At 41.3% G+C, this 21,620-nt stretch overlaps 1 protein-coding gene across 1 annotated transcript in view; it reads right to left on the bottom strand.

Annotated features, from left to right (window-relative positions):
• Positions 1–21,620, bottom strand: part of LOC147734917 (glycine N-acyltransferase-like) — a 124,262-nt gene that overhangs the window by 26,742 nt on the left and 75,900 nt on the right. Inside the window, exons 4-5 of the mRNA XM_086953684.1 lie at positions 9,727–9,853; positions 1,908–2,088 (exon numbers count right to left, since the gene is read on the bottom strand). Of these exons, the coding sequence (XP_086809810.1) occupies positions 1,908–2,088; positions 9,727–9,853 (308 nt within the window). The remainder of the gene's footprint in view (positions 1–1,907; positions 2,089–9,726; positions 9,854–21,620) is intronic.

Below are 21,620 nucleotides of genomic sequence, written 5' to 3'. Positions count from 1 at the left end.
GTGTGGGTAGATACCGCCCTTAGCTTTCAGACTCAAACAAAGAAAGTAGCAGGAGCCTGTTTTGTCATTCTATGGGGGCTCAAATCAGTGCTGTGAATTTTTGACCCATCCATGAGGCAGGTAATTGTCCAGGCATCTATTCTGTCTAGACTGGACTACGCCAACTTGCTCTACTTAGGAGTCAATGAAGCAGGGATAACAAGGCTGCAAAGGGTCCAGAACATTGCTACTAGAGCCTTGTTAGTTCTGCCCGGACATGTCCCACTTCCAATGCTGTCTGTCGGCAACATTGGGTGGCTGTGGCAAAACGCATTGAGTTCAAGACTCTTTGCATGTCTTTTAAAATCTTAAATTCTTCCTCCCCAGACATCTTGGCCAATCTGCTTACAACTTACACCCCCTCCAGCCATCTTCGGTCTATGGGCCAGCATTTGGTGGTTTTCCACGGGTGAGGAGGGTGTGGGCTGGTGGATGCTCATTTGGTGTATTGTCGTCCGGTCTCCGGAATGCGCTCCCCTCTGCTATTCGTAGTATGGAAAACTACATGGCATTCCGTAGGGCTATCAAAACGCATCTCTTTCCCCATCATAGACTGTTGTATATTGTTCTGCTGTTTTCTGTTTCAGGGCTGGGACGCCCCTTTGCCAGGGCATCTGTGCACTATATAAAACCGCATAGCACAGCAATGTGGAGTGGTGTGGCTCACTGGTTAGAGGCGGCAGACCCGAGAGCAGAGGATGGCCTGGGACCAGGGTTCAATTCCAGACGCGGCAGGGTCGTGGACCAGGGTCAGCAGACTCGATAATTCTCACCTCGGTGCCTACTCTAACCAGGGATCACACTCGGCAACTCTGGGCATTAGCTTGCCTCATCTCACAACGACCCTCCACATATGCCGGGGAGGCCTGGTTTCACCTTGGAGATACCCAGTAGGGACCATCTCACGGGGAAAGCCAGGACGGGTTCCCCAGCTTTCTACTGCACAGAGATACTCCTTCGGGAGTCGATTCTAGCGCATTACAAACCCACAATTATTGTTTATGTGTTGTGCCCTTCCCCTCCGATATGTGCGAGGACAAGTAATTCTTCTAGTGCAAGGTCTCAAGCCAATGCTCACAGGGAAGGGCATTTCAAAGCTTCGAACCCAGGAGTTCGTGAGTCTAGTAAAGTGGAAGGGATGAGTGCTAGCTGGTGCTGGGTAGCCATGCTGGCTTTAGTGGATGTGGAGAATGGCTACAAAGGGAGTCGAACCATGGTGCAAGGGTGCCTGCATTGGTGCAAAATGGTGCCAGCACAGAGACAAATACAGGAATGAGGGTATTCTTTAAAATATGGCACATTCTTGCTCTTTCCCTGTGATACAGTACAGGACGGCAGGTGAGTTGCTGTGGTTTGTTGCACCACAAATGCATAAATATGCCCCCCAGTGTAAAGAGTTAGAAAAATGGGCAAATTACTATGCAGCATGCTATAAATATGTATTGTGGTTTGCAGTATTTAGCATTCAGGTGCTGTCATTTAACCACATTATAAAAGCAGGGATAGAGCCACAGGTGCAGAGAGTAAAGTTAGGCTGAACACCACCATCATTAGTTGACAGAAATAATTCGTAATAGCTCATGTGCTTGTTTTTCGATTGAAGTTTGAATTCCAGCAAACTAACTCATAATTCCATTCTTTAGAGGTTAATACATTGAGTGGGCTAGTAAAGTGGGGAATAATAGCACTAATCACTTACAGTGATTAAAGACTAGAAGTCTGCAGTATGGATGCTATGTAAAGCATTATCAGCATTCTGTTAAACTCTTGGTTCATGGTGAGAAACCGTAAGACATCTGTCAGGCTGTAAACATGACCTGACTCACCTCAGTGCATTGAAAGTCATCACTTGGAGCGATCTGGCATACCTAGCTTTGAGGTGACTGCTGGTTTGGGCAGAAGAATTTTCTTCCAGGTTTACAGTTGGATTCTTCTCACAGACTCCTAGATGAATATCCCTGACATACATGAGGTAATGATTTCTTTCCACCTGCAACCCTTTAGATCCAGCAATACTCATGATCACATTATTTATGCAATGCTGCATACCTACAGAGAAACAAACAAGGATACTGATACTCAATAATCATTCATTGTATTATAATAAATTGTTATCTTTACAACAATGATCTCAGGACATTGCTCCAGAAAGAATATATGATTTTTCAACTAACACAAGTTCCACGCATGGCATTACCACGCGAATTTTACATCGCAAGTGGCTTTACCACGCTGGAATTGACAACGAAGGATTCTACCACGGTAGAAACTTCTTACCTGCACGTCTTTCTCCTGCAGCCCCTTACTTCCATCTACCATGGAAACAACCGTCAAAACACGTCTTCAAAAATAAAAAAAGGACTGTTTTTTTTAACGTACACTGCACGTCTTTGGGGGAGGGTCATTCCTTTTTCCTCATCAATACCACAGAGCGTTTTTTTTTTAAATCTAACTCGCTCGCTCGCTTGTTATTTTTTGGGGGGGAGACCCCCCCAGCCCCCCCAGAACCCCTCCCAACCCACCCCCAGCCCCCCCAGCACGACTAGACGGAATACCACGTCTCCCCCCAACCCACGCTTTACGTTTTTTCGTGGTCATTACGGTCGTTGAAGGCTCCCTCGTTGAAGAGACGTTTGCGGGGTAAGTGGATCGTTTTAAACGTCAAGCGTGGAAAAGACATCGTTGTAAATGATGTTTCCCCTCCAGAAATACATCATGCCAAAGTCACAAAATTAAAGTCTAGGCAGTACAGCACTCTTTGCTCAAAAACAGCAAGTGCAGCAAAAACTACAATGTATCGAAAAATTTAGAACTACAGTGTTATACACCATTAGGCCCATCTTTATCATACATTTGCGTTGCCCTTGCATCACAGATGGGAGTGCAAGCGTGATGCAAAACCTAAGTGAGATTTATCAAGTAACACTACCCTATCTTGTGTGGCCCTGCATGGCTTGATAAATGTAATGTAACACAAGGCAGTGCAAATTGTGACCATTTGTTACTCTGTGAGAGGGAGAGTTCCCTTACATCCACTAATGAATTTTGATGTATTCTCAGATTTACTATTAGTGGTAGACCTGAGACTGCATTGTACGCTACGCCTACACAGGAGAGGTGTAATAAGGAAACATATCTTTATTTCTCCTTGTTTTTTCTTCTTCCTACATGCGCTTCATTCTTCTGCACCCATAGAAAGAGGTGGGTGCATCTCAGGATTGTTTTTGTGCAGGAATGTGTCCCTTTCTGTACACAAAGATATGTATGCGTATGTAAATGTGTAAATGTATAATGCAGGGACCCTTGCAACATGAGGCAAGGTTGCCTGTGTTTGCTCTAGACAGCCAAATGTGCACCAATGCTATAAAAGGACAGGAATGTGCCGTATAATTATAAAAATTGCAAATTCCTGCCTTTTCCCTTTCACGCAGCACAGCGTAGCAAAGTAGTTTGTTGCATTGCGCTGTGTTAAAGAATGATAAATCTGCCCCTAAATAGTAAATTCAAGAGAACACCGTTCTAACAAACAATGTGCACGAAAAGAGTTCTCTCCTGTTTCTTAAGACATCATAAAGTAATGCTTTACTTAAACTCAAGACTCATTGAGAAAGTGCCTGTTCAGTACCTGGACATGAGCAAATTATAAATAGTGGTGATTCCTAAAGAAAATGGCCACCTAGATATTGACCTAAATTCCAACACTCTAGCATTGAAAGCTCTAAAACCATGTGTTAGACCTAGCTTCTTCAGCGGGTTTAACCCCAGACCTTTTGCATGTTGTCCTTTTGTTCCTGACCTGTTTTTGTTGGTTTATGACTCTGGCACTTTAACACTGCTGAGCAGTGCTAAAGTGCATATGCTCTAACTGTAAATTGTTATGATGGATTGCCGATTCCTCGATTTGCATAATTGATTTACTGGTAAGTCCCTAGTACAGTGCACTGCACGTGCCAAGGTTCTATAAATCAAATGCCTCTAATGGGCCTGCAGCACTAATTGTGCCAACCCCATGAGCAGCCAGTAAATAACCCAGACCTCCCTCCACGTTTGTCATGGCTGTTTGGTACTGCCATGACGACCTGTCAAGTGCACCCACTTGTCAGGCCCTAACCTTCCCTTTTCTTACATGTGAGTCACCCCTAAGGTCAACCTATGGTACCCCTATTGACATGGTGCCGTGTATGTGGAAGGTAGAACATGCCCTGATGTGTGTGACATATCCTGATAGTGAAATGCTCCCAATTGCATTTTTCAGTATTGAAAGGTTATCTGTCCCATAGGTTAGAATGGGAGTTTATTTTTAACATTCTATAAATATATCTTTCCATTGGGACAAGATAGAAAGTTGGAGTTTAATATGCCTGAACTCAGAATATAATAATGCATCTTTTGGTAAAGATGATTTTTATATTGTGTGTTTGAAAATGGCACTTTTAGAAAGTGAGTATATTCTTGCATAGCCATCCTGTGCGCCTCTGCTGGTTTGCAGATTGACTATCTGACTTTCATATGACTGGGGCCGGGGATGTGCATTCTCTCAGACGACCACAGGGGTTGAAGTATGACCGGCCTTTCATGGATGAGTCAGGGCTGGGCTTAATATACCTGGACTGCATTTAGAGTAGGGGGAGGAGTCAGGGCTGGGCGGTCTCCACCTCCTGCCAGGCAGCTGAACCAGAGAGGGCAGAATTGGTTTTGGCTGGGCAAAGAGCTACTCTGCCACCAGAGAACAAAGGAATTGGTGCTATAAAAAGTGGGGGTCAGGTCCCTGAACTTTAGATTACTGCTGCACAAAGGAGCCTGCCAGAAAAAAAGAACCGGAAAGGAAAGCTGGAGGAGGAGTACTGCCCCTGTGCTGTGTGCTGTTGGGGTTGGCTTGCAGTGATTACCTCTGTCCAGGGCAGGGAAAGGACTGGGCTGTGCTTTCATCATCCTGCTGTTTGAGTTTTCTCCAAGGGCTTGAAGTAGAGCTTGCCTCCTGTTAGAAGTCTTAAGGATAGAAAAGACTTCAAAATTCACTCAAGAGGATCCTTTGCCAAGGAGAAGAGCTGGAGAAACTAAGGAGGAGTATTGCCCCTTTGCTGTTTGCTGTCTTGGGTTGGCCTGCAGTGGCTGTTTCTGCCAAGGCAAGGACAAGGATTTTGCTGTGTCCCCTGCTTGAGGAAGATCTCCAAGAGTTTGAAATCGAGCGTGCCTCCCATTCTGAAGTCTCAGGGACACAAGAACTTCTCCAACAGGTCCCCTGAACTTCCTTGCTGGGAGTTCTGACATGCTAAGGGGTGCATGTCCTATTTTGGACCTCTGAAGGCTGTTTGCTGCTGAGAGCTGGAAAAATAACGCATCTTTGAAAAGCCCCATGCATCCACACCAATTTCCGAGGCATCATCAAAGAAATCGATGCAGCGCCTGCAGTGGCTTGAGAAATTGCCACACGTCCAATGCACTGGTCCCTGAAGTCTGAGATCACAACACTGATTCTGATGCAGGTCCTGCTGTGCGACTGCAAGAACCAACGCATCGTGGGACCACGGCTGCAGAGAACAATGTAGTGTCATCACAGCTTCCAGAACAGATGCATCCCCGATCCTCAAGCACCGAATCTGGGTGCCACGCTAGCAAGAACACCAGGGTTGCAGTAACAAACCGACGCATCACATCACCAGAAGTAAGTAACCAACGCATCACCTTCCTTGGGCGTAAGGAACTGACTCATTACCTTCCCTGCACAGTTTTTATTTGTGTGGACAACACATCCAAGGTACTTTGTGTGAAAAGTGTTGCATCTGCAATTTGCTTTGAACATAACAATTTTTAACTTTTAAAAGTCATATTTTGATTACTGTATTCTGGATATAGGTCGTTTTGATCTTGTTTGGTTTGATTTTAGAAGTGTATACCCCTTACCCTGACTAGGAGGACATGTCCCTACTTGCACAAAGTTGCAAAACATTACCAACTAGAGACACCATGCCTATGTCATGAAGCCCTACATAATGATTAACAGACTCTTATACTCACACATACTGAAGTTTGTGTTGTACTGGCAAGGTACAACATCGTTTTTACAATGGTAAATAAAGAGACACTAACCTGATTATGATGTCGGTGGGACCGCCACCAACAGGCCATCAGTGGCGGTCCAACCAACTTCCAGTATAGCTTTCGGATGGGGTTGGTCAGACTGCAGCAGGCGGAGGGACAAACCAACGTCTACCAAGCCTGTCGGAAATGTCTGTCTGACTGCAATCCCTACAATGGGAGTGGTGCCTAAAAGACTATGGCCCACATGCATCATTGTGACATTTTGCACTTCCTAATTTGCGAAAAATAAGGAATCGCAAATTAAGAAGTGCAAAATGCTATGCATCATTGTTTTCGGTATTCATTTGGGATTCGGTAAAAATCGCAATTTTTACCGAATCCCAAATGAATACCGAATTCTTAAGTGCATTTTCGCAATTCCTATTGATTCCTATGGGCCAAAAGGCCCATAGGAGTCAATAGGAAGGCATCAGCAAATTGCGAGTGGCACTTTGAAAATTTCATGGGTGCAGGGGGGGGTCCAAAGGACCCCCCCATGCACCCCTGAAATGTATTTTTCGCATCATGTTTCACACACACATGTCCTAAGGACATGTGTGTGTGAAACATGAATGTAGAAAAAAAAACATTTGCAGCATTTTAAACACTTTTTCCAAATTTACCGAGTGGTTCAACCACTCGGTAAATTTGACACCCTAATTGCGACTTTGCACTTGTGAAAGTAATGATGCATTGCTTTTAAGAAATCGCACATCTGCGACTTCTTAAAAGCACCCGCAATTTTAGAACTCGCAACAATGTTACGAATTCTAAAATTGCTTCATGCATCCCAAAAAGCACTTTTGCATTCGCAAACGGCCGATTTTAATTAATCTCACCGTTTGCGACTACAAAAATGCTTGATGCATGTGGGCCTATTAGTATTCAGCGAACAAGACAATTGGCCTGTTGTTCTACTACACAATCCCAACTAGCTTTCACTGGCAGGATGTAGAATTTGATTGATTCTTAAACAAAACTCCACCATGTGTTCTAATTAGAGAGTGAAGGACTGATCTATTTCACAATTGTTGTGTTTTTTGCATTTGAATGTTAATATTTTGTTTGTTTTATCAGTATTGTGAAATGTATATATGTACATAACCAAAAATGGTTGTCCTTCTGAGAAAGACATGCTATAAATGTTTATAATTGCTTCTAAAAAAGAAAAAATTTGTGTGAAGTAAATCACTAAGGGCCAGATGCATCAAGCATCCATTTTGCGAGTCCTTATTAGCGAAAATTAAGGAATCGCTAATAAGGAATAGCAAAATGGAATGCATCAAGCAATCACTATAAAAATAGCGATTCCTTAGAATTCCTTAATTGCGACTCGCAAATTGCGAGTCGCAATTAATGAATACCTCCCCATTAATTTCTATGGGCCTAGAGGCCCATAGGAATGAATGGGAAGACAATCTCAATTTGCGAATCGCAATTAGCGATTCGCAAATTGAGATTGCGAGTTCAAGGGTGCAGGGGTGTCCAAAGGACACCCTGTTACACCCCTGAATGTGATCTGTGCACATATGTTGTGCACACACATGCCCTAAGGGCATGTGTGTGCGCAACATGAAACTTTGAAAAATGCACAAAAGTGCATTTTTCAAAGTTTTTGCAAATTACCATGAAGTTGTATTTCGTGGTAATTTGCGTGCCCTATTAGCGAATTCGCTATTTTTGATACTTTAATGCATTGCATTTAAGGAATCTCAATTTGAGATTCCTTAAATGCAAACAATCGCAATTTAGCGAATTCTCTATTTGCGATTTTTGCATTTGGGATGATGCATCCCAAATGCAAAAATTGCACTCGCAAAGGGCCAGATTCTGAGAATCTGGCCCTTTTGCGAGCGCATTTCGCTTGATGCATCTGGCCCTAAGACCACTATAATTGCAAGTGAGGTTCTACTGCTAAACGGTACAATTCAATTAAAGCACCCATACACTGCATTTTGATGCTACTTTATAAGAGGCCTAGTCTGGCTGCTATCAATAGGCCCAACTCCCCCTTGTTTAAAAATACTAAAGAAAGATGTCATGCCTCAACGAATCAGGGCAAGCTATATTTAGGGCCTACTTACCCTTGTTGGCAAGCTGACAAACAGGTTATCTGTTCACTCACAAAGTGAAGTCACATTAACGATGCCTTTAAATCTTGCTTTTATCTTGTCACATTTATTCTATTTTCAGACACTGAGGTCAAAAGTAAGATTACATCTACAATTACTTTTCTTTCTCTGACTTCAAAGTTAGAGGATTTTGTAAAAACATTCAGTCTGAGAAACTGAGCTGCACAAAAAGTGTGACATTAAAGTATGTAGGATGTCATGTTTTATTGTAACACACATTTAAATTGCTAAAAAGTGCGCTGTAGAAACATTTCAAAATTAATTTCAGTAGTTATAAAATCCCTAGTTCTGTAATTCTGTGTGCTAAGCAAAAATATTTCAATAGGATGAAAACAAATCAGAACACTTTACTTAGTGATGTGCAAATGAAAAATATGTTTGATGAAACCCAATTTCAACAGATTATTGTTTATACACTATATAGTTTCATAAGTAAAACTGCTTGTTAGTGGGGACATGTTTGACCATTTCAATGGAAAACTTGTTGTCTGTAAATGGCAGTGCCCTACCACCTCATGCTTTATAAATATATTTATTAAAAGTGAGTTTTTAAGCATGAACTGAGAAACATTCCTGTGACAATGCTAAAGGTGACTAAGGGGGTCATTAGGATGTCGAGCGGACATCAGTCCGTCCGTCATCGTTGCGGTGTTGGGAGCACCCACCATATGTGTGGCTGTCCCACCACTGTAATAAGAATGCGCCTACCATACGGGTGAGTGCATTCAGGGCATTCAACATTGCGGACAGTGCTGCTGGCTGCAGCACCGTACACAGTGCTGAAATGCTGTGCATTTCACTGCACTACGTGGCAGGCAGCACGCAGTGCCTGCCATGCTGTGCAGGGAAAGGCCCCCAGTGCGCCCCCCTAACACAGTCCCCCAAATCCAGCCTCCGCCTGAGTTTTCGCGGTGGGCTGACCGCTGCGAAAAGACATGCGGGAAGGGATATCCCAATAATGCTGGCCTGTGTTTAGGTCCTGCCAGGCGGGCGGAAAAGGACCGCTTGTGGAACCGTGGCGGACGGACTTTCCGTCTGCCGGGGACAGATTGGGATTCCCACTGCCATCCTAATTTGGCGGTGGGAATAGCCTGTGTGATTACCCCCTAAGATGCAAGTTAGGGGTCATGTGTACTCTGTACGCGGGCTAGATTCTTATGCATGGAACAAACGTTTAGTCTAATAAATCAAACCGAAATGTTGTTTTCTTGTACAGCTGGATTGCGGAACTCACATACTGGAAGGTGCTCTCATATGTAATATTGAAGAAAAAGGTGGATCTACAAAATAAAATATTTGCCCAGGATGTAATAATGAGACCTGTTTATGGGTAATTTACAAGGTAGCTACGTTCAGTAGTTTATTCCTCTTATGGATGGGTATCAGTTTTTAAGGGAACTATTTAAAACATATTTGTGTTGAATATATCCAGGGTAGTCCCCAGTTCCAGGTCAACACGCTCAGCTTCACTTACCATCGATCTGGAGGCATTGATTCCAGTTGATGAGATTGTTGGTCAACAGCATATCCCTGAGGTTCTCTGGATCCTTGGTGTAAACAAGGTAGACATTTGTGTAGATATTTGTATCATCTGTCATTTCCTAAAAAACATTTGGAAAACTGACATTGGTATATAGCGGCTAAAAGAGATGGCTATTGCTACTTTTTGGCTTCCATGACAACCATTGTGCTCCTGAAACTGCAAGATTTCAAGTTATACATCTCCAACACCGCAGGTGATGGAGTGATTGACACTGTGCACAGACCCTTCTTTGCAGGTGATGTCCAAAAAAGGGTGGTCTATAAAGATGTCACTTTTGGCTCACGTTTTTGATGTATAAGATGGACTGCTATATCTTAGAGCTGGCAAGCAATGTGAACCATTTTACTGTGACATAAAAAGGAGACAGAAATGTGAATATTGCTGAGGGCAAACATATGCAGAGTATGTATTTCACATTATCACACTCTGTGTAATCCCCAATCTGCAAAGGCTTGCAGATATGAAACATTGTACCTTCGTAGACTCAAACAAATTCAACCTGAAATGTGCAAAAAATTTAAACACTGCAATAGATTTGCTCCTCTACAAGAACTTGATGAACATGCCACAAAATCCACAATCCAAATACCATACTGTAAAAAGTAAATCTTGTTTGTCAAAGTTAGTGAAGTCCATTAATATATAAAAAAAAATTACAATTCATAGTTAAATTTGCAACAATAAAATAGGGAGGTGCAAAGGTTGAACACAATGCTTTGAGACGGAATATTAGACATGATTATGATATCGCACAGATACACAGTGCATACCATTTTTACCTGAACAGCAGCTGTAGTTTGCCAGTACTGGAGTACAGCCATAATACACAATCATTTATGCAGCGGACAGTATTGCTGGTATTGCCAGTTATATAAACCAGAACTATTGGACTTGTTACTGCTTTCTTGCTAACTTGAAGAAGAAATTCGGCTTACTCCAGCAGTCAATGCAAAAATTAGAGGGCAATCAATGTTTTCCTTGCAGCTGATGACTGTGAATTATGATACGTTACATGATAGGCCCAAAAGTGAATGCCTATCATTTGCACTTGGGGCAGTTAGTTGGGTTGATTGATGGCTGCAAATAGAACATTTTTGTTATACCTGTCACGATTAACGGTGTATAACTATTGATTTTACATGTGTTTGTGTAGTTAAGTTTTTGATGTATTAATGTGCAGATCATTGCAGTCGAGGCACAACTTGGCACATTGATCAATATTGCGGTGTTTCTGTGTGTCCGCGTGAAGGTATGACTGTTTAGTTTCAAAGATGTTATGTATTAGAAACAAGCAGCCACATGCATCAAAGTCATGTGTGTCTGTAACATGACAGTGTTTAAAATGCAGATTTGAGCATTTTAAACCTTTTTCGCAAATTACCACGAGGTTCACCCTCGTGGTAATTTGCCCCCCCTAATTGCAATTTCGCAATTTTAAAAACAATCATGCATTGCTTTTAAGGAATCGCAAATTTGCGATTCCTTAGAAGCAATCGCATTTTTGGAAATCGCTAAAAATAGCGAATTTTCCAAAAATGATTGATGCATACTAAAAAGATATTTAGGAATCGTAAACGGCCAATTTTACCGAATCGCACGGCTTGCGATTCCTAAATACCTTGATGCATGTGGCCGATAGTAGTCATTATGAATACCAAATTACTATTGTTTTAGATTTGTAATTATCATGTATATATACAAACTGGTATAGTAAGAAATCATGTCTTTTTCATATATTAATGCTTGTTTGGCCCTTCATCAAGAGTTTGTGTAATGATTCATAGTTGGCAAGGGATTTTTTAGTATATAAGATGGTTACATGGTTACAGATAGCTTTTGCATATGCCATTCTCAATACAAAATGAAGGATGTCTTTCTGCTCTCCCTGTGTGACAGTGGCATTTAGAAAAAATATTGAGTTATAAATGTCGACTTACAAAAATATTGAGTTGTAAATATCGTGACACAGAAATATCTACAGCCATAAAATTGCGGTGAAGAATCTTGATTTTAAGTTAAGAAATATGGTTTAAAAAAAATATAGTTGTATAAAATATCGATTTTTTTATTTAGTGTTATATAGTTTAGTATATATTTAAAATGTATGTGATGTATTTTTTTGTAAAGGTATTGTTTATATTTTTTAATATATGTGTAACATTTTTTGTAGTCATAAGTTTTATTTTAATTACATTTAATGTTTTTTAACTCCATAGTGGGTTATGGGTTTATTGGGAAATAGGATGGGACATAAATAAGTTATAATAAATTAATGATTATTTCTGATCTATTAATATTTATTTAATTGAGATTTTATAGTGTTAATTGTGGGAAGTAATGTATTTATAATTATTAATAATTGGTCGTTAATTAATATGTATTGATTAATTGATAATCAATTATGGGTATAGTGTAATTGTATTTAGCTGTGGGTTGTGGGGTTCATGCGGTAAAGGGTGGGAAGTAATGCATTTTTAATAAATTATTAATTAGTTGTTAATTAATGAACAATTCATAAATTGAAAATCTAATTATGGAAATTGCTTAGCTAATTTTAGGTGAGTGTTGTGGGATTTATAGAGGTAAAGAGTGGGAAGTAAATTATTTATAATTAATTAATAAATAGTTGTTAATTAATATTAATCAATTAATTGAAAGTTAAATATGGAAATTGTGTGATTAATTTTAGGTGTGGGTTGTGGGGTTTAAAGGGGTAAAGGATTGGAAGTAATTTATGTTTAATTAATTAATTAATGATTAGTTGTTAATTATTATTAATCATTTAATTGATTATTAATTAGGGTAATTGTTTAATTGCGTGGGTTTTGTGGGTTTTGGTTTTATATGGATAAAGGTTGGGGAGTAAATACATTTTACTTACTTTATAATTAGTTATTAAATACTTTTGTGGGTTGTGGGGATTATAGGTTTAAAGGGTGGGAGCTTAATTTATTTGTGTGTTTTAATTTGTTCATTAAATAATATTTATTTCAGTGATTAATAATTATGTTAATTATTTATGTAATTTTTGTAATTGTGTGGTGTTATAGGGTAGGAAGTAAATGAACAAAATCTCTGTAATAATTAATGTTTTTGTTTTCAGGTAATATCTAACTAAAAATATGTATTTGTTTAGAAATATTTTTTTATTTTATTTAATATATTATTTGTAGGTATTTGTTATATGAATTTAATATTATAATATGTTTCTATTTTTTTATTTTAAAAAATAAATATATTTGTATTTTCGTTTTTAACATATTCTTTTTGTTATTGTTGATATCTTGTGTGATTTTAATTTTAATCTGACTGGAGTGGGAATAGTAAATTGCATCCCTACACTATCCAACACTATTCCTGCTGTGGAGCTCATTAGAGTGGCAATAGTAATTTGTACCCCTCCGCTATCCGACACTTTCCCTACTGTTGCACTCATTGAAGTGTGAATAGTAATTTTTACCCTTCCACTATCCAAAACTTTCCCTACTGTTGCGCTCAATAGATTGGGAATAGTACATTTTATCCCTCCTCTATCCAAGACTTTCCCTACTGTTGCACTCACTAGAGTGGAAATAGTAATTTGTACGCCTCCGCTATCCAAAACTCCATCCCTACTGCCGCACTTCTTGGAGTGGGCATAGTCATTTTTACTCCTCTGCTATCCAACACTTTCCATACTGTTGCACTGATTTGAATGGGAATAGTCAATTTTAGCCCTCCGCCATCCAACACTTTTTGTACTGTTGCAGTCACCGGTGTCGGCATAGTAATTTTCTCCCCCTCCTGTACTGTTGCACTCATTGGAGTGGGAATAGAATGTTTTACTCCAACGCTATCCAACACTTTCCCTACTGTTGCACTCACTGGAGTGGGACAAGTAACTTTAACCCTCCGCTTTCCAACACTTTCCCTACTGTTGCAATTACCAGAGTGAGCATAATAATTTTTACTCCTCCTGTACTGTTGCATTCATTGGAATGGGAATAGTAATTGTTACCCCTCCGCTATCCAACACTTTCCTTTCTGTTGAACGGAGAGGAGTGGGAATAGTACATTTTATCCCTCTGCTATCCAACAGTTTCTCTACTATCGCACAAACTGGAGTGGAAAATTTAAGTTTAAAGATTTTTCAATAGTTTAATGTTTTAATTTCTAACAGAATATTTTGTAATATATTTTATGTTATTTTAGTACGTATATATATTTGTCAAATTATTATAGAATTTAACTATTATAAAATAAATCAAAATTAATGGTTTATTAATTGTTTTTAATTAATATATCTGTGTTTAACTTTTTCTTCATTAAGTTTATTTATTTGTTAAAGTGTATATTACATCTAATTCATTTTTTTAAATTAATTTTATTATAAAATATATTTAATATAATATTTCATTTTAACTATATATAAAAAATTATAATTTATACAATTATATTTTTGACATCGATATTTTGTTTTCAATATTTTTGTACTTTCCATTATAAATATAGGATGACGATATTTTTGACATCGATATTTAAAACTCGATATTGTGGTATGGGGATATTTTAGTTGTCGATATTCTGTCAGTGAACCTATGACAGTTACTCTTTGAAGTGTGTATCAATTAATCATTAGTGGTGTGCAAAGTTCATATTATGTGTATCAGGGATATTACAGGTAATTACTCATGAGGCAAAATTGGTATTTGGGGATATATGTTAGCTTTAAGTGCATCCTTGTAGAGACAATACAAACAGCATAAAAAACTCAAGTTCCACAAACAGCAGCAACTCACATTCTGCTTATTTGTGTGGTTCAGTGCACTGGTGATAATTTTGTGCTGCACATAAAATTACATGATGTGGGGTAATAACATTATTTAGGGGATTTTGCATAACAAGTATACCAAAACATTATGTCGGCATAACTGAAGCTTTGAAGAGACTTATCCTAACACTTTGGGGCTGATTACAATGGTGGTGAACCACCACTGATAGGCTATCAGTGGTGTGTTCCCAGCCGTCCTAAGGCAATTTCCCGTCCACCATATTATAATGGTGGGCGGGTCCATTGCGGTCTAAAACTCCAACCGCCACACATCCGTCAGGCTCCTTGAGCCCGCCGGTCCAGAGGAAGTCTCCTAATCCCTGAAACGGTGGCTGTACCTACCAGACACCACTGTAGGATTACAATGGTCCATCGCTGCCAGCCTTTCATTGGCAATTTACCTGCCATGGAAAGGCTGGCAGGTATGGAAATTGGAGGCTCGTTACAGGCCCTGTTCACAACGAGCCCTTTCAGTTGGGGGTGAGGAGGGCACCTATGGTGCCTCCCTACATTTCCATGCACCACTACGTGGTGCCTGCCACGTAGTGCAGGGAAATTTAATAAGTCATTTTTAACATTGCGGTGGGGGGCTGCAGCCATCAGCATCCGCCGTAATGTTAACTATGACAAGGGCGACCGCCATGGTGGTGGTCACATCATAATTCCCCCTGTGAGACCACTGCCTTGTAGGCGGGCATTCCTACTCCCCGAGGCGATGGTGGACAGACTAAAACCTGCCATTATAATCGGCCACTTAATCATTATTCTCTAGACCAACATAGCTAATGGCTATATTCAATAATCGGTGATGATTACCGGGGTTCAAATAGTTTTGGAATGGCTTCTTCAGAAGCAGGTTCAATAATATTATGTATGTCTTGAGTGTCCCGCATTGCCTGATCTTCTGTGATCAATATAAAAAGAGCTTTCAGCAGTATTGCTGAACCTGGGGTTTAAGCTCCGCCCACATGTTGCTTTGCTTGAGTACAGCATTTGATTGGGCAGAAGCTGTGCGCTTTCACTGGAAAATAGTTTTGGTGTTGCATTTTTTACCTTGTGAGAAACTTTGAATCTCACAGATTACTGTTGCAGATAAGGTTTGGGCGTTACTTACCCCCTCAACAACCCATTGATATAGGAGATGTGCAATGTGAAAATCTAAGGAGAGATCGTATTTTTCTGTGCTTATAGAGACTTTCCAAAATCCAGGTCGTCAGCTTCTTCTGAAATTGAAAAAGTGAGGAGGAGGCTCGTATGTGTAGTGTGGGCTATTTCATGCTTTAGGACTGCTCTACCACCAAGTTCAAGTTCAAGTTCATGAATTTATATAGGGCACTACTCACCCAGGGGGTCTCAAGGCGCTTGGGGAAGGGGGGTTCAATTTTTGTCGAATAGCCAGGTTTTAAGTTCTTTTCTGAAGGAGATGTGGTTTTGAGTAAGGTGGAGGTGAGTGGGAAGTGAGTTCCAGGTCTTGGCCGCCAGGAAGGAGAAGGATCTGCCACCCATGGTGGATTTTCGGATGCGCGGGACTGCGGCGAGGGATTGATTGGACGATCTGAGTTGGCGGGAGGGTGTGTAGAAGGACAGTCGAGTGTTGAGGCATTCGGGTCCTAGTTTGTAGAGGGCCTTGTTTGCGTGGGTGAGAAGACGGAATGTAATTCTCTTGTTGACGGGAAGCCAGTGGAGGTCTTTTAGGTGTCCAGTGATGTGATCTTGGCGAGGGATGTTTAATATGAGTCTCGCTGATGCGTTTTGGATGCGTTGGAGTTTTTTCTGTAATTTTGCTGAGATTCCGGCATATAGTGTGTTACCATAATCGAGTCGGCTCGTGACCAGTGGATGGGGGACAATCTTTCTTGTTTCGAGGGGGATCCAGCGGAAGATCTTTTTGAGAATACGAAGTACGTTGAAGCAGGAGGATCAGACTGCGTTGACTTGTCTGGACATCAAGAGAGAGGATTCTAGGATGAAGCCCAGGTTGCGTGCGTGGTCTGTGGGTGTGGGTGCTGTGCCCAGAGCCGAAGGCCACCAAGAGTCGTCCCAGGCAGAGGGGGAAGATCCTAGGATGAGCACCTCTGTATTGTCTGAGTTGAGTTTTAGGCGGCCATGTTTCATCCATTCGGCTACCTCTTTCATGCCTTCGTGAAGATTAGTTTTGGCGGTGTTAGGGTCTTTGGTGAGGGAAAGGATTAACTGGGTGTCGTCGGCGTAAGAGATGATGTTAAGGTTGTGTTGACGCGCGATGGAGGCGAGTGGACTCATGTAAACGTTGAAGAGGGTGGGACTGAGTGAGGATCCTTGTGGTACTCCGCAGATGACTTCAGTGGCCTCTGAGTTGAATGGGGGAAGTCGGACTCTTTGAGTTCTCCCAGCGAGGAATGAGATGATCCAGTCCAAGGCTTTTCCTTGTATGCCGATGTTGCTGAGGCGTTGTATAAGGGTGCTGTGGCAGACTGTGTTGAAAGCGGCGGAGAGGTCGAGTAGAATGAGGGCCACTGTTTCTCCGTTGTCCAGTAGTGTTCGGATGTCGTCAGTCGCTGCAATGAGGGCGGTTTCGGTGCTGTGTTTGGCTCAAAATCCAGACTGAGAGGGATCGAGGGAGTTGTTGGATTCAAGGAAGGCGGCGAGCTGGCTGTTGACGGCTTTCTCAATGACTTTGGCGGGGAAGGGGAGGAGGGATATGGGTCGGTAGTTTTTAAGTTCAGAGGGGTCTGCTGTGGGTTTCTTCAAGAGGGCGCTGAGTTCGGCGTGTTTCCAGCTTTCTGGGAAGGTGGCGAGTTGAACGAGCAGTTGATGACATCACGGAGATGGGGTGTGATGATGAAGTCAGCTTTGTTGAAGATGTGGTGGGGGCAGGGGTCGGTTGGCGAGCCAGAGTGGATTGAGTTCATTAGGCGGATGGTGTCTTCTGTGGTGATTGGGTTCCAGGCGCTGAGGTTGTTAGTTGGCGGTGTAGGATCTGAGGGGGGTGGGGAGGGTTGTTCGCTGGGAGTGTTCTCGAAGTTGTTGTGAATGTCGGCAATTTTGTTGTAGAAGAAGGAGGATAACGCATCGCAGAGGTCTTGGGAGGGAGTGATGTCGTTAGATGCTGCGGCGGGGTTGGTGAATTCTTTGACGATGTTGAAAAGTTCTTTTCTGTTGTGGGCGTAGCAAGTAGGAGTCCAGATGAGGAGAGATGTCTTGAAGGATTATGAAAGCAGATGCGAATGTTGAGTTATGTTGGGCAGGTGTTATGTAGATTGTTGCTAGTGTGGGTGAGAAGTATGAATTGTGCTCATTTGTGTATGGTGGCTGCTGCAGTTCTGAATGGCTTTCAGCTTTCAGGCAAGTTTTTTGTTGTTCCCAGCATAGAATTTTTCTGGAGTCTAGCTTGTATGTGATGAGGTGTGCATAACGGTTTTCCAGACAATTTGAATATCTTCCTCATCATCTCCAGGGTATGAAAGCCTGAAGCAGTGACAGTGTTGTCTTGGGTGGTCATGCCAAGTTAGTTGTCGATACAGAGGTTATTTGCATGGATCGTGTGAGTGGTTGTCGAATCCAGCTTTGTTGGCCTCCTGGTGGAATCTTACAATGAAGTGCTCTTCCAGATCTTCATGATTTTGGTCTTGTTGGTGCTCATACAGTGGGTGATTTCACTCATGCAGTCATTGATTTGATCAGGATGCTGAGTGTCTTGTTTGAGAGGGAGATGCTGAGCCGTGTGTTATCAGCATAGGAGAGGATGTAAGAGCAAAGAATATTGGTTAGCAGTGACAGCTGGTGGATTTTGAAAGTGTTGAGGTGAAAATTTATAATTCAGTGTAACGAGTGAGCGAGGGAAGCGAGTGAGCCCGAACTGCAAAAAGAGGGTGCGGGGGGTTTTCTCCCGCAAGAACATTTTTCAAAAAATGGATTCAAATGGTGGCTTTTACACTACATATTTACTGCAAAAATGGGATCCAAATATAGCACTTTAAAGCACAAGTGTGAAAAAAACATTAGAAACATATCAAAAATTTACCCAATCCTCTAACTGGTCAGCTTGCAATATGACCCTCAAGCCAAGCGCACAACCAATGGAAACATGCCCTCTAAGTGTTTTCTGCCTGTAACACATCTCTGTCTCATTACAGTATTGTTTAATGAACTCATCAAGGCTCACACAAATGGTAGCACCGTATATTGCAAATGCTTTAAAAATTAGATGGCGAAGAGATCCATTGAATTCTGGTTGGGCAAAACGAAAAGGATTTTCTATAGTGAAAAGGTCAATGCAAACATCACTTTAGACATTTTAGCAAATTTTCTTGAAAGTGCAGGGGAAGATGAAGAATTAACTGGAAATACTCCTAAAGAAAATGTGTCCCTAAAAGTTATGCCAATGGAAAAGCCCTCCAGGGGTTTAAATTAAATACTGCCTCCATTCATGCTATAATTTGAAATCACTCAACTTCAGTGGTTCAACACTTTAATTGTACAGTGCTGATTAAATACTTTTTAGACATTACTGGAGGTTCATCCCCCATCCCTGAGAAAAGTTGGAGAAAAAGTAGTGAAAAATGGTGCACTGTTAAAAGCAAATTTTCATAAAGAATATGGTAAGAAGCAAGGTCGTTAATGAGGCAGTTTTGATATATAGTCCTTAAATATTTAAACTTGAGAACTGCCCCATATGTTACTGCATTAAATATGTTGACCACTAACCGGAGTGTGCAAATTGTACAGAGCAACAGGTAAAGCATTGTAGAAGCTAACCGTTGTTTTTTTAAACAATTCTGTATACTGTGCAGTGGGATGCTTTTGTGTCCTGGTTTCGTTTTAAAGAGATTTGACAAATAAAACAGACCCAGGAGGAATCAATACATCATGCAAATAAGTGTGGGTGGGCCATTTTGAAAAATAAGGTAGCAGGTGAAGCAATGCCTTGGCGGTGCCCCTTCCCATTCTCTTCCGGAAAGGTTGAGCATCTAAAAATATTGCGTGGCTGAAGTCCAAAGGAGACAATTGACATTGAGATTATTCTTTTGCAGTTTTATAAAGCGCAAACTCGGCCCAAGGGCATTGGTGCATTTTACATGAGCACCAGGTGCACACATTACACAAGCCTGGCACTGACACATGGATAGTCTCTTGAGGTGGCAGGTACGAGCACAGGTGTACAGGCTTCACGTTTAAGAACAACAGCTGTCTTCTTAGTTTATCGCTCATTATTAGGGCTCAGATGTACACTCAAGTGAATGTGCTGCTGATTTGTAGACTGTGTTCCCTCAGATTTTAATGACGGTAAACAAAATTAGATAATTTGTCTTCAGGATCTGGAAGCTAAATGGCTGTGGGAAGGAAGGGCTTCCTGGCTTAGTTTGGGGGCCTGATCCGATGAACCTGAAGGCAGGGTAAGGCCAGTGATCCAAGTTGAAGGAGCCATTAATCTCTAAATATTATGTGATTGAGGTGGCAGTATTCATCCAGTGTGCATTATTCACTTAGCTCTCGAAGCTGAAGGAAGAAATGAACCTGCACCACAACAGAACACATTAAGACACACACTGAAATGACTTGTGCTAATATTTTGTATCACTCAGGCCCCACTGAAAAGTTATTGATTCTGTGAAATGGCCGCAACTCTGTATGCCAAGTCCTAACGTACAGCAGGCCTGGGGCTAAACCATCAGCCCTGCATTGCAGATAGTGGTACAAAAGGGGGTGTTGATGGTCGGAGCATATGAACCAATCGAACACTCACACCCAGTCAACAGATCTGGGTTTAATCCATCACCGTTCTTTAGCCCACTCTGCCACCCCAGTTCAGACATGGCCATATGCAAATCAGTCTGTCCCTGTGCCTCATGGGAACAGTCCAGCCCGAACTGCCAAGCCATGCCTTCCCTGGACCGGAAACAAGCTTCCGAGGACCGGTTTCTGGAATTTCAGCCGTCTTCCGCCCGGCTTGCTTGAATCCAGTGGCAAATCCATCACCACCCCCTTATGTACCGCTTTGTTCGCCATAAGTTGGCAGGGTATGCTCAGACGTGAGTCCCTTGCTCACTTTGCCACTGGATTCAAGCAAGACGGGCTGAAGACGGCTGAAATGCCAGAAACAATCATGTAAATTGTTTAATTGTTTTTTTAGTTTTACATATATCATTTTCCTAATAAGAGCTCTATGTTTCTGGTGAACTAACTAATAGGGTTATTAAAATATGCTATGTGTTTGAAGCAATGTACTTTCTGTACTGCTGTACAGTCTTGAGTCCAACACTTTCCCTATTGTTGTTCAAATGGGACTGGGAATAGTAAATTTAACCCATCCAAAGTCTAATGCTTTTCCTACTGTTGCATGGACTGGAGCAGTAAACTGACCCCTTTGAATTCTAACACTTTCACTACTGTTGGGTAGACTGGAGTGGTAATAGTAAACAATATTTTTTGGGGGTTATTTCTGAACTTACCATCATAAGTATAGGAAAAAAATATTTTTGTAATCAAAATTTTTGACACAATATTTCTGCATTCTGTATATTGGTGTGTTCGATAATCTGACAGTGATCCAGGGACGTGGTGTTGGCAGAATCTGATCGGTCCCCTGAGTGAATGGACCTCATGGTGGAGGCAGTTTCTTCTGGGATGATGACAGGCTATGTGGTTAGCACTGGTTCTTTAGTTTAAAAAATATCTTGAGGCATTTGGCAAGGTCTGTCATGTCCCAAAGCAGATTAAATTTGCTGTAAATGGCAGCAACTTTTTGGCAAAAAAATTTGAGATTGTTGCATATCCTGCGAGAAGCCGATTGAGTTGGTGGGGATCAGTGATAAGGTTAAATCCCTCACACCGGCAAATATTTCTTTGCTTCTGTTGGTGCTGGCATCAATACAGTAAGGTATTTTGTTTTCTACCAAATAGGGACAGTTTCAAACTCTTAACTAACTATGAAAAGCTCTCCAGTTCTCCAGTGCCTAATCATATTACAAAATTGTTGATAACAGTAATAGACACTGCTAGCCCTGGACATAACAAGCTCAATCATTTTGCTCAC

Source organism: Lissotriton vulgaris, chromosome 1_2, assembly GCF_964263255.1.
Source record: "Lissotriton vulgaris chromosome 1_2, aLisVul1.2, whole genome shotgun sequence".
NCBI classification, from domain to species: domain Eukaryota; kingdom Metazoa; phylum Chordata; class Amphibia; order Caudata; family Salamandridae; genus Lissotriton; species Lissotriton vulgaris.
The sequence above is the reverse complement of the archived record's forward strand: the minus strand, read 5'-3'. Positions and strand labels throughout refer to the sequence as shown.